This window comes from Heptranchias perlo, chromosome 18 (assembly GCF_035084215.1).
Source record: "Heptranchias perlo isolate sHepPer1 chromosome 18, sHepPer1.hap1, whole genome shotgun sequence".
NCBI lineage: Eukaryota > Metazoa > Chordata > Chondrichthyes > Hexanchiformes > Hexanchidae > Heptranchias > Heptranchias perlo.
The window spans coordinates 20,057,229-20,069,228 of record NC_090342.1 but is presented as its reverse complement, the minus strand read 5'-3'; the positions used below and the strand labels follow the sequence as shown (position 1 = coordinate 20,069,228).

General features: G+C 43.6%; 1 protein-coding gene across 1 annotated transcript in view; it reads left to right on the top strand.

Annotated features, from left to right (window-relative positions):
* Positions 1-12,000, top strand: part of otogl (otogelin-like) — a 175,064-nt gene that overhangs the window by 103,484 nt on the left and 59,580 nt on the right. The window contains exons 34-36 of the mRNA XM_068000003.1: positions 3,311-3,428; positions 9,795-9,874; positions 10,523-11,424. Coding sequence (XP_067856104.1) covers positions 3,311-3,428; positions 9,795-9,874; positions 10,523-11,424 — 1,100 coding nt within the window. The remainder of the gene's footprint in view (positions 1-3,310; positions 3,429-9,794; positions 9,875-10,522; positions 11,425-12,000) is intronic.

The following is a 12,000-nucleotide window of genomic DNA, read 5'->3' as shown; positions in this document are numbered from 1 at the left end:
CCTCCTGCTCCAGCCCTGAATCTTTGTCTCTCTGCAGCTTTTTTCCCACCTACCCCCATGCCCTCTCTGAGCTCATCTTGTCCATGTGACCAACCTCCCGCTCCCATGACCCCATTCCCATTAAATCTGCAACACACTCAACTTCTCTTCTCAGTCCCCATGCGAGCTGACATTGCAAATGGTTCCCTCTCTTCAGGTACTTCCTACCTCCCTTGCTAAACCACTGCAATCACCCAGTCCTCAAAAATGCTGCCTTCAACTCCTCTATCCTTGCAATCTACAGCCTCACATTCCTCTCCAAAATCCTTGAACGTGTTGTTGCCTCCCAAATCTGTATTCATCTTTCCTGCAACTTCCTGTTTGAATCTCTCCAATCAGGTATCTGCCTATGCCACAGCACTAAGATGGCCCCAAACAAATCACGAACAATTGTCTCCCTGACTGTGACCATTATCCCTTCTTGCCCTCTCTGTAACCTTTGACATGGTCGACCACACCATCATTGTCTAATGCATCCGTTGTCCTGCTCAGTGGGAATGCCCACATTTTGTTCCACTCTTACCTACCCATTTATAATTAGAGGCGTTCAGGCAATGGCTTCTCTTCCCACCCCCAGAGCCCCCAAGGGCCCATCCTTGGACCCCTCTGCTTCCTCATCTACATTCTGCCCCAGGCAATATTATCCACCGACATCAGCTTCTACATGTATGTTGACAACACCCAGCTCCACCACTGCCTTGCTTGACCCCTACACTGCCTCTACTTGTCCAACATTCAGACTTGGATGAGCTGTAATTTCCTTCAGCTAAACATAGAAACGATCAAAGCCATCATCTTTGGCCCCCACAAGAAGCTCTGTACCCTTGCCACCGATTTTATGCCCCTCGGCAGCTATTGTCTTAGGCTGAACCAAACTGTTCATAACTTTTGTGTCCTATTCATCCCAGAGCTGATCTTCTGACCACATATCCTCTCTATCACAAAGACTGCCTACTTCCATCCCTGTAATATTATCCATCTCTGTCCTTATCTCATCCCATCTGCTGCTGAAACCCTCATCCATGCTTTTGTTACCTCCAGACTTGATTGCTCCAATGCTCAGTTGGCCAGCCTCCCATCTTTCATGCTCTGTAAACTTCAGCTCATCCAAAACTCTGCTGCCCATATCCTAACTCACCCATCACTCCTGTTCTTGCTGACCTACCTTGGCTCCCAACCAAGGTTTGGAATTTGAAAATCTGATCCTTATGTGTAAATTCCTTCATGGCCTTGCCCCTCCATATCTCTGTAACCTCCTCCAGCCCTAAAACACCCCTGAGCTCTCCTTTCTTCTGACTCTGGCCTCTTGTTTATTGCCTCCTCCTTTCATCCCACCATAGGCGGCCATCCATGCAGCTGCCTAGGCCCAACGCTGTGGAATTTCCTCCCTAAATACCTTTTCTCCGCTTCCCTTTTTTCTTTTACGAATCTCCTTAAAACCATTGCTCATCCCCTCCTAATATCTCCTCCTGCAGTTCAGTGTCCATTTTCCTCAGTTTTTTTTGATTACCCCTCTAAAGCACTTTGGGACCTTTTTTATTTTAAGTGCGCTATATAAATGCAAGTTGTTGTACTCAGTGAACATATTGATCCATTTTTGATTTCAATTGAACCCCATTTTGAAGAGTTGAATGTTGTTACATTTTCAGGTCTTTTTAAACCTTCTTATCCTAGATTATTTCAACTCTCATATTTCAGATCACACTCACGGGTAAGTCCCGATTCCCCAAAACTTCAAGAGTGTCTCTCCTTGCCTTGAAATCTAGGAATGGTTTCGATAACATACCCAGGAAAGGAACAGCAAATCCTGTTTGGTAATTGCCATTAGGTATTGGACTATTATCCCTCCATATGCTTTCACTTCAGTCTTTGAAAACAGAAGTGTATCACAGTAGACCTTGGCTTAATGTTTAAAATATGAAGTGATTTATTACACAAATTACGAACAAGCAAATTATCTAATTCATATAATAATTATATATTAACAGCAGACAATCTTTTATCTAACTCTTTAAGTAGACAACATTAAAAAAAACTCAAGTCTAAGATATAATCTAACCTCTTATAAATGGCTTTTAAATACACACAGTATTATTTTTATTTTTCAAGAATATAAATCTATCTCTTCCGAGGCTTTCAAATAGCCCTCTGAGAATTTTCAGTAACTGCCTTTCTCATCTCTCAACTCTCCTTCGTTCAAATTTCCTGGACAAGGATTACTGGGTCATCCTGGATTTTGAATTTTGTATCACTCAAAATGAAAGAGTTGGTGTCAGTCAAATATAAAATGTGTCAATCACAATGTTTACACATATTTGAAAATTGTGTTTCAGACTCAATCAAGTCTGTTACCAGGGTGCCTACATCAACAAACCTTGGAACGTTATATTGGGATAGGCTAGGAGCATGCTTTGGTTTTAGCTGGCTGTTAAATACTCTTGGGGCTGAAATTCCTCAATCCTCCTCCGCCAATGAAGTATCCAGGATCAGAGTGGGGTCACCAAATTCAAATAAAGTTGATAGGTACCCACAGTGGAATGGGAACATCTTGGGTGCCCACTGGGATGGGGGGGGGGGGCGCGCGGGGCAGGGGCATAAGATGTGGTGCCTAACAGCCACCTGAGGCAGAAGCTGGCATGACTGGCTGCAAATTCACAAATCTGTAATAATCAGCCGCCTTTATGACAGGGCCAGTTCCATTTCTGCTGCCTTGAGTCCTGTGGAGTGTTTCAGACCAAGACTGAGAGCTGAACGCCTCTGTGGACCCCATGTGTGGCCCACTATTGACCTAGACATCCAAATCTTTCTGGTGTTCAGGTTGCTGGGTGTTCAGGATGCAGGAGTTGTGGAAAATCTGGTGAGTGACATAAACGTGCCAGCCCCATCTCCTTTTAAACAGCAGGCCATTTACGGGGCAGGATAGAACTACCACCTTCCCGCTGGAAATCCTGTTTGGTGCTTTTCAGGCACAGAGCTGGCCTGTCTTGTGTACTGCCCGATATCCCACCTCTTTGCTGCTTTCCTGGCTTTTGGCAGATCTCTGCTCCAATTTCCAAGGAAATTCTGGGCCACTGTTTACAGTGACTATGTTTTAAAGTGACAGCTAACAAAACAGCATTAGAGAAAAGTACATTATCTCCCAGTGCACAGCAATTTGCCATTCTATGATTTACCTTTATATGAATTAAAAAGTCATTTTGGGATTCTTGTGTCTTTTAAGCATTAAATGAGGCCACAGGTTAATGCACTGCATTTTACCATTTTCTTTCAGAAAGCAGCAAAGTTATACCATACAGAACAATGTGTGAATTTAGATATGAGGCCTGCGCCAGTCCTTGCATCAAAACATGCAGTGACCCTCATGCAATAGCTTGCAAGTTTCTATCACCGTAAGTGTCTGCGGATTTTATTAATGTGGAAAGCACAGGAGTTCATAATTTTTATTTGTACTTGCATAATTAAATGTAATATAAAACACTTAACCATTTTTTAATTGTTACTGGATGTTTACTATTAATATACAATTCTGTAAGTGTCATTTTAAAAGGTTGATCCATATCCTGTTACTTATTGGCATATTGGAATTTATATATAATTATTATTCATGAAGATGTACATTGGACATAGGAGTATACCTGGCAACCTGGAAAACTAATAAAAGCTGGCCAACAGCTTCAAAAAAGCTGACAACCCCTAAATGCCCCTGAATATAAGCCTATGGTGTGTGAAAATAAGTCATTACACTGAGTGCAGTGGGACACAGGCTTGTAAGTTAAGCTGTAGGTATACCAACAAACTTGTCGTCATAGAGGGGAGCGAAACAGAAGTACAAAAGTTGAATGCACAAGAGTTACTTTCCAGGAAATTCCAGAGACATTAACTTTGGTTTAAAAAAAATGTCTGATAGCATATAGGGCCTCGTTGAACACAGTCAAGGCAGTAGGCAACATATTTAGAATTGTATGTGTACCTTCTAAATGCTGCCCTTGTGCTAGTGGGTCCTTAGAAAATTTTGAATTTTTACATTAAAAATGGCACACTCTAGTTAATTTTAAACTTTTTTTTTACTTCATAATGAAAGATTTTTAAAATCTCCACATTTTAGAGAGACATCCCCGCCTCCCCCACCCCGACTTGATGGAAACCTTTTCTTCAGTTCAGAAATACTTGCCCCTTCCAGCTTTCCCCCCTTTCAGACAATCTATGCCTGTAATCCCCTCCCCAGTTCAGAGTTATTTTCTGCCTCCAACTCACCAGTTCATGCTTGTACTCTTCTCTCTCTTCCCCCCTCAGTTCATTCTGCCACTCTCCTACCCCACCATTCAATTCACACTGGCATGTTTCTCATCTCCCACCTTGTCTGTTTTCTCTCCTTTTGAATTTTCTTGCCTTGTCTTTCCTCTTTGCCCTCCTCCCCCTACCTTTCCAGTGTTACTCTGGGACTCCTACCTTCTGTTTTTTTTTTAACCATCTTCCCCAAGCCCTCTCTGAGCTCATCTTGTCCAGGAGACCCCCTTCCTGCTCCCTTGACCCCATTACCGCTAAATCTGCTGACCATGCAACTTCACACCCCATGCTAGCTGACATTGCAAATAGTTCCCTCTCCTCAGGTGTTGTCTACCTCCCTTGAAAAACCACAGTAATCACCATAGTCCTCAAAAATCCTGCCCTCAACCCTTTTAACCTTGTAAACTACCACCTCATCTCTAAACTCCCTTTCTTCTCTAACGCCCTTGAACGTGTTGTTGCCTCCTAAATCTGCATTTATCTTTCCAATTTATCCAGTTCCCTTTTGAAAGTTATTATTGAATCCGCTTCCACACCTTTTCAGGCAGTGCTTTCCAGATCATAACAACTCACTGCGTAAAAAATGTTTTCCTCATGTCACCTCTGATTCTGTTGCCAATTACCTTAAATCTGTGTCCTCTGGTTACCGACCCTTCTGCCACTGGGAACAGTTTCTCCTTATTTACTCTTTCAAAACCCTTCATGATTTTGAACACCTCGATCAAATCTCCCCTTACCCTTCTCTGCCCTAAGGAAAACAACCCCAGTTTCTCTAGTCTCTCCACGTAGTTGAAGACTTTCATCCCTGGTACCATTCTAATAAATCTCCTCTACACCCTCACTAAGACCCTGAAATCCTTCCTAAAGTGTGGTGCCCAGAATTGGACATAATACTCCAGCTGGGGCCTAACCAGTGTTTTATAAAGGTTTAACATAACTTCCTTACTTTTGTACTCTGTGCCTCCATTTATAAAGCCAAGGATTCCGTATGCCTTTTTAACAGCCTTCTCAACTTGTCCTGCCACCTTCAAATATTTGTGTACATACACCCCAGGCATCTCTGTTCTTGCACCCCTTTAAAATAGTACCATTTAGTTTATAATGCCTCTCCACATTCTTCCTATCAAAATGAATCACTTCATACTTCTCAGTGTTAAATTTCATTTGCCATGTGTCTGCCCATTTCATCAGTCCGTCTGTGTCCTCCTGAAGTCTGTTACAATCACTTTATTGTTTACTACATTTACTACAGACTTTTGGGTTCCCTTTTGAGTTACCCACTAATCTATTCTCATGTTCTCTTTGCCCCTCTTATTTTCTTTCTCAGTTCTCCTCTGTACTTTTTGTATTCAGTTTGGTTCTCAACTGAGTAATGAACCTAACATTTATCATAAACTTCCTTTTTCTGTTTCATTTTAATCTCTATACCTTTAGTCATCCAGCTCTAGCTTTGGAGACCTTTCCTTTCCCCCTCACGGAAATGTGTCTAGTTTGTGCCTGAATTATCTCCTCTTTGAAGACCTCCCATTGCTCATTTACTATTTTACCTGCCAGTCTTTGATTCCAATGTACCTGGGTCAGATCCCTTTTCAACTCATTGAAATTAGCCCTCCTCCAGTTGAGTATTTTCACATTTGATTTTCCCTTGTCCTTTCCCATAACTACTCTAAATCTAATGATATTGTGATCACTGTTTCCCAAATGCTCCCCCACTGAAGCATGCTCTATTTGCCCCACTTTATTCCCCAGAACTAGATCCTGAACTGCTTCCTCCCTCATCGGGCTGATCAAGAAAGTTCTCTTGTACACATTTCAGGAATGTCTCCCCCTCTTTGCCCTTTACACTACTATTTTCCCAATCTACATTAGGATAATTGAAGTTTCCCATTATCACCACTCTAAAGTTCTTGTACTTTTCTGCAATTTGCGTGCAAATGTTCTCCTCTATCTCCTTCCCACTATTTGATGGCCTATAGTATACACCCAGCAGTGTAATAGCTCCTCTATTGTTCCTTTATTCTAAACAAATAGATTCTTTCTTTGAACCCTCAAGTACATTATCCCTTTCCAGTGCTATAATAGTTTCTTTGATCAATGCTGCCACCCCACTCCTTTTTTTCCTTCCCACTCTTTCCTGCATACATTGTAGCCAGGAATATTAAGTGCCCATTCCTCCCCTTGTTTGAGCCAGGTCTCCATTATTGCCACTGTATCATAATCCCATATGGCTACTTGTGCCTGCAGCTCACCAACCTTATTTACCATGCTCCATGCATTTACACACATGCTCTCCAAACCCATCTTAGTCTCCCTTGCATTTTCCCTCTGTCTGATCCCTCCTATTTCTGAACTACATTTTATTCTAATTCTGCTTGTCTCACCCACTCCTCTGTGCACTTTGTATCTCCTCTCTAATGCTTCATCCTGGTGCCTCTCCCCCTGTCAAATTAGTTTAAACTCTCATTAGTGCTCCTGATAGAGAGTGTGGAAAATTATAAGAGGGCAAATAGCCAAATTCCAGATGTGCACTCCTGGCAAGTGAAGTGCAAAAGATGAAAATTTAACCCATGGTATTCAAGTTTCTTTGGAAATGACAATTGCTTATCTCATTAGTGTTTTGACTCTTCGGTGGTTGTCTTCAGTGTTCTGACCTTACTTTTGTGGAATTTAAATCTCAATAAGATATAATATGCGTGTTTGATACATGATAAACTAATATTAAATGCTACACTGGATGTGAGGTATTTTATTTCACACAGCATATGAAAGGTCAGGTCATTGCAAAAATATATATCTTTATTTATTAAAATGCATCATTTTAATTTTGTTTTAGGCCAAATAACCCATTGCCATTACTTTATATTAAGTTTCCACTGCTGTTGCTAGCACCTTCCACAAACCATCCTGCTCTTTCAGCTGCTCAGCTAGTAAGGGATAAAAAGTGTAGGTTGTGGATTTCTTTGGCAGCTGTCAGTTTGGGTCAATATTAACCAAAGGGAGACATTGGGGGTGATTTTAGGAGGCAATTGCGGGTGCGTTGGGGGCTCCGAAAATTGTGGAAACACCGTTCGGGTTCGGAAGCCGGCTCCAACCCACCCGACTTCCGAGTTTCCCATGGACCCACCTGTGTGTGCGCGGGCGACCCGAAAACGGAAGTCCCACCGGCAATTAAAGCTGGCGGGATGACAGTTAAAGAGCCAAATGTACCTAATTGAGATACTTGAGGCACTTTACCTGTGACAGAGTAAGTAATTAGAACAATTTTTAACTTACCTGGGCGGCTTGCCCACCGCTTCTGATTCACACCTGCAGGCGTGAAGGGCCGGGTCAGGGAAAAAGAAACAAAATAAATTAAGTAAAAAACCATAGGCGGAAGTGAAAACACAAAATGAACCTATCTGTGCACCCAACTCCGATGTCTCCCTCTCCGATGCCCCCCTCTTCACCCCCGCCGATGTCTTCCTGATCTTCCCCTCTCCGCCCAATGTCCTCCCGATCTTCCCCTCATGTCTTCCTAATCTTCCCCTCTCCTCCCAATGTCCTCCCGATCTTCCCCCAATGTCCCCCTCTTCACCCCCCTCCCCCCGATCTTCCCCTCTCCCCCCCCGATCTTCCCCTCTCCCCCCCCCGATCTTCCCCTCTCCCCCCCCCGATCTTCCCCTCTCCCCCCCCGATCTTCCCCTCTCCCCCCCCCGATCTTCCCCTCTCCCCCCCCCCGATCTTCCCCTCTCCCCTCCCGATCTTCCCCTCTCCCCCCCCCGATCTTCCCCTCTCCCCCCCCCGATCTTCCCCTCTCCCCCCCCGATCTTCTCCTCTTCCCCCCCCCGATCTTCCCCTCTTCTCCCCCCCTGATCTTCCCCTCTTCCCCCCCCGATCTTCCCCTCTTCCCCCCCCCGATCTTCCCCTCTTCCCCCCCCCCGATCTTCCCCTCTTCCCCCCCCCCGATCTTCCCCTCTTCCCCCCCCCCGATCTTCCCCTCTTCCCCCCCCCCGATCTTCCCCTCTTCCCCCCCCCCGATCTTCCCCTCTTCCCCCCCCCCCCGATCTTCCCCTCTTCCCCCCCCCCGATCTTCCCCTCTTCCCCCCCCCCGATCTTCCCCTCTTCCCCCCCCCCGATCTTCCCCTCTTCCCCCCCCCGATCTTCCCCTCTTCCCCCCCCCCGATCTTCCCCTCTCCCAACCCGATCTTCCCCTCTTCCCCCCCACCCCGATCTTCCCCTCTCCCACCCCGATCTTCCCCTCTTCCCAACCCCGATCTTCCCCTCTTTCCCCCCCCCCCCGATCTTCCCCTCTCCCAACCCGATCTTCCCCTCTTCCCAACCCCGATCTTCCCCTCTTCCCAACCCCGATCTTCCCCTCTCCCACCCACCCTGGTCTTCCAGTCCAGCACCGGATCTTCCATTCTCTCCCCCCCCCCCCCCCCCCACCCCACCGGTCTTCCGTTCCAGTGCCGGATGACGTCTTGCTCTCTCTCTTTCCCTCCCCCCCTCCCCTCGCGTTGTAGCTCCTGACGGCAACCAGTCTGTCAATCAGGCTGGCTGCCGGGCATGAAACCCGGAGAGGACATTAATCATCATCAATCAACATGCGATCGCGTCGGAAATGGTAAGTTTTGTTCATGCGGGTTTGCCATGCGCACCTTCACCCCCCCTGCTGCCAACCCGCCACCATTGCAAAATCAAGCCCATAGTTCTGGACAAGATTTGGGTTGCTAGTACTACACTTTTTCTCCTCACCACCAGATGGCACACTTTGTTACCATTTAGTGGTTCATATAGCAGACCAGCCAAAAACTGGTGGAGCTTTCATATTCAAGTCTGAATGACAGAAATGGCTAGAATTTAATGTAATACCTTGAAATATAAATCCAGTTATCTAGTATTCTCCTAATTGATTATAAATGCCATTTAAAAAATGCAACAGAGCAAACTAAATATATTTTGTTGCATCTAAATATTTAACCCTTATTTTTTCGTATTAACTAATAGTATAAATTAACTGAACCTTTACACTGAGGGTGGTGGATGGTGCAGCATTGGAGCATCAGTGCACTATGTGGTTGAATGGTGGGATTGGATCTTTTGCTTCTCTGGTGAGTTCCCAATCTCAGCATCGCTACTAATGCTAGTTTTACACCCCGCCCAATTTTACTCTCCATTGAAGTCTGTGGTGAGTGATATTGGGCGGGGTGTAAAACCAGCGTTCCGCCTGATCCCGTGGGATTCCCGCCTGGCCAGTTAGGTTAAAATTACCTCCAAAGTGCCTCCCTGTGGAAGAGCAAATTACCCCCGAGACATTTTCCCTTATCATGGCTGGCAATTGGGGGAAGGCTTGTAAGCAGACTACCCACCTGCTCTCTCAGCCATAGTCGGTGCATGGCCCAAAGAGACCAAGAAGAACTGGGGAGAAAATACAAGGATCACAAGTCCTCAAGATATAAGAAATAAACCTTTCTATTTTTATTATGCAGGGTAGAAGGATGTATGGCACATTGCCCAAAGTACATGCTTCTTGATGAAGTCACACGCAGATGTGTTCACCTGGAGGACTGTGAGTGTCTCAGTTTGTTTACTTAACAGCTTTTATGCTCCTTGTTTATTATTCACTAAGGTGAGAGATGAAAGAGCCAGAGAAGAGCTGCTGCAATAAGCATTTAACATTGCTCGGCCAGTTATCTTGTAGCTCAACATTAATGCTTTGAAAATTTGAGTTTCCCCTTATCGAGAATTCCCACTAAATTTTCCACATTCTCACCATCACTTTGTTTAGAGTTCAGACTACAAACCAAGTAGTTATTATTTTTCTTCTTTATTTTATAGTTAATACTAGAGATTCTAGTCAGTGAAATGGTACTGTTAAAGAAATATCAAACACAATGAAGACATCGTAAAAATCTAAATAATTACAGTTCTTGTAATTTAATATTTTTTCCTAACTAAGTTAATGCCTGACACCAGTTAAAAATGGTTTACATCCAAAAGTGCACATATTTAGTCAGCTTATCCTAAGGGGATGAGCCCCTAGATTCATAATCCATATATGGAAAAGAACTACAGTACTTAGCTTCTTGTTCTAACAATGTATGAAGGGAAATAACGTCAACTTCAATGGAAGCAATAGAAAAAAGATAATGGTCATGAGTTTGATCTTGAATACTTGTATCTGTGAATGATGCATTAATTGTTTATTTTCTAACAGGTATCAATGTAACTGCAACAGATTTACCTTACCTACAAAGACCAACAACATCTGCGACAACAGAAGCAGCATACAGTTCACCCACTACATCATTGACTCCAACTGTGGGACAGTTAACGACTGCCATTATAGACCAATATACAAGTATGAGAACAACCCCAACAGCTGTTCCAACAGTCACCACAATATCTCCGGTCACTACCTCTGCATCAGCTTACACAACATCTTTTACGTCCACAGAACCTTCAATTTTAAGTTCTACAAGGACCACCACTACTTCTGTTGGGAGTATTGGAACAACAGGTGCTACAGCAGCAGTTACAAGCCAGTCTAGAACTCCCATTTACACGACTGAAAAAATGTCATCTCCCACAATTACAGCTTTAAGTAGTGCTTTTTCAACCATAGCTACTAGCAACAGATCTGAAGTGATTATTTACTCAACACATGTTACAGTATCTTCTGCTCACCCAGCAATACTGAAGACTCAATATAGTGCATCCACTGAAAGTACAGAAACCACAACAGTGCAACAGAGAACTGTGGGAAAAACAGAAACATCAGCAGAAGAGGTCACCAGGCATTCCGTAGCACCATTTACAACAACCAGAGCTATCTTGACTCCAGAGATAAGTGTAACATCTGAGACAACAGAAAGCATACAATCTACAGCAACAACTCCTATAGTTACTTCCCCAGTTTCTGTTTCATCTACAAGTGTTAAGGAGAAAACCACATCAGAAACATCCTCTGCATCACAGACTTTTCCTTCTATCCTGACATCACCTACTTCTGCGGCTGCAACTAGTCCTCAACCAGAAACTTCAATTGAATTTGGTATCTCAACTCTACCCTCTTATTCTCAAACCGCAGCCCCATCAGTGACACCACCACAATGCATAGTAGGAGCAGTTTTAACATTTTTTTTCCTTGAAGGGAACCTACAAAATGGCAAATAAAAATTCTAGATTTCTTTAAGTTGGAAAAATTGGTTAAACTTGTAATTTTATGTTAAAAGCTCTTATTAATACATAATATAGTTTGATCCATTCTCTGTTGCACCCTCTCATTTAAAAAATAGATATTCCTATTTCTACATTTGTCATTGATCCCTTCAAATTTGTATGTCAGTCGAGGTTGGCATTATAAACCTATAATATTCTGGTCAGGAAGCCAAGACCTCTGCTGCTGCTGTTGGGCAGCTCCAAATAAATGTTACTTTTGGAAGAGATCGTTGTACTAATTGAAGTAATAGACAAGGTAAAGTGCTAACTTGAATAATGTAAGAAATTGCCACAGATATAAGCACACGACATATATTTGCTCAAAAAGATCAACTTTATTTTTGTAACTGGAGAGTTTCTTATTCAATGGTTTTGGATTTGGTTCAAAATGTATCATTCCGTTCATCAGAGAACAATTTCTCCACTCAAATTATCATTCAGGAGGTCGAAAAATTTTAAATCAACACAATGAAT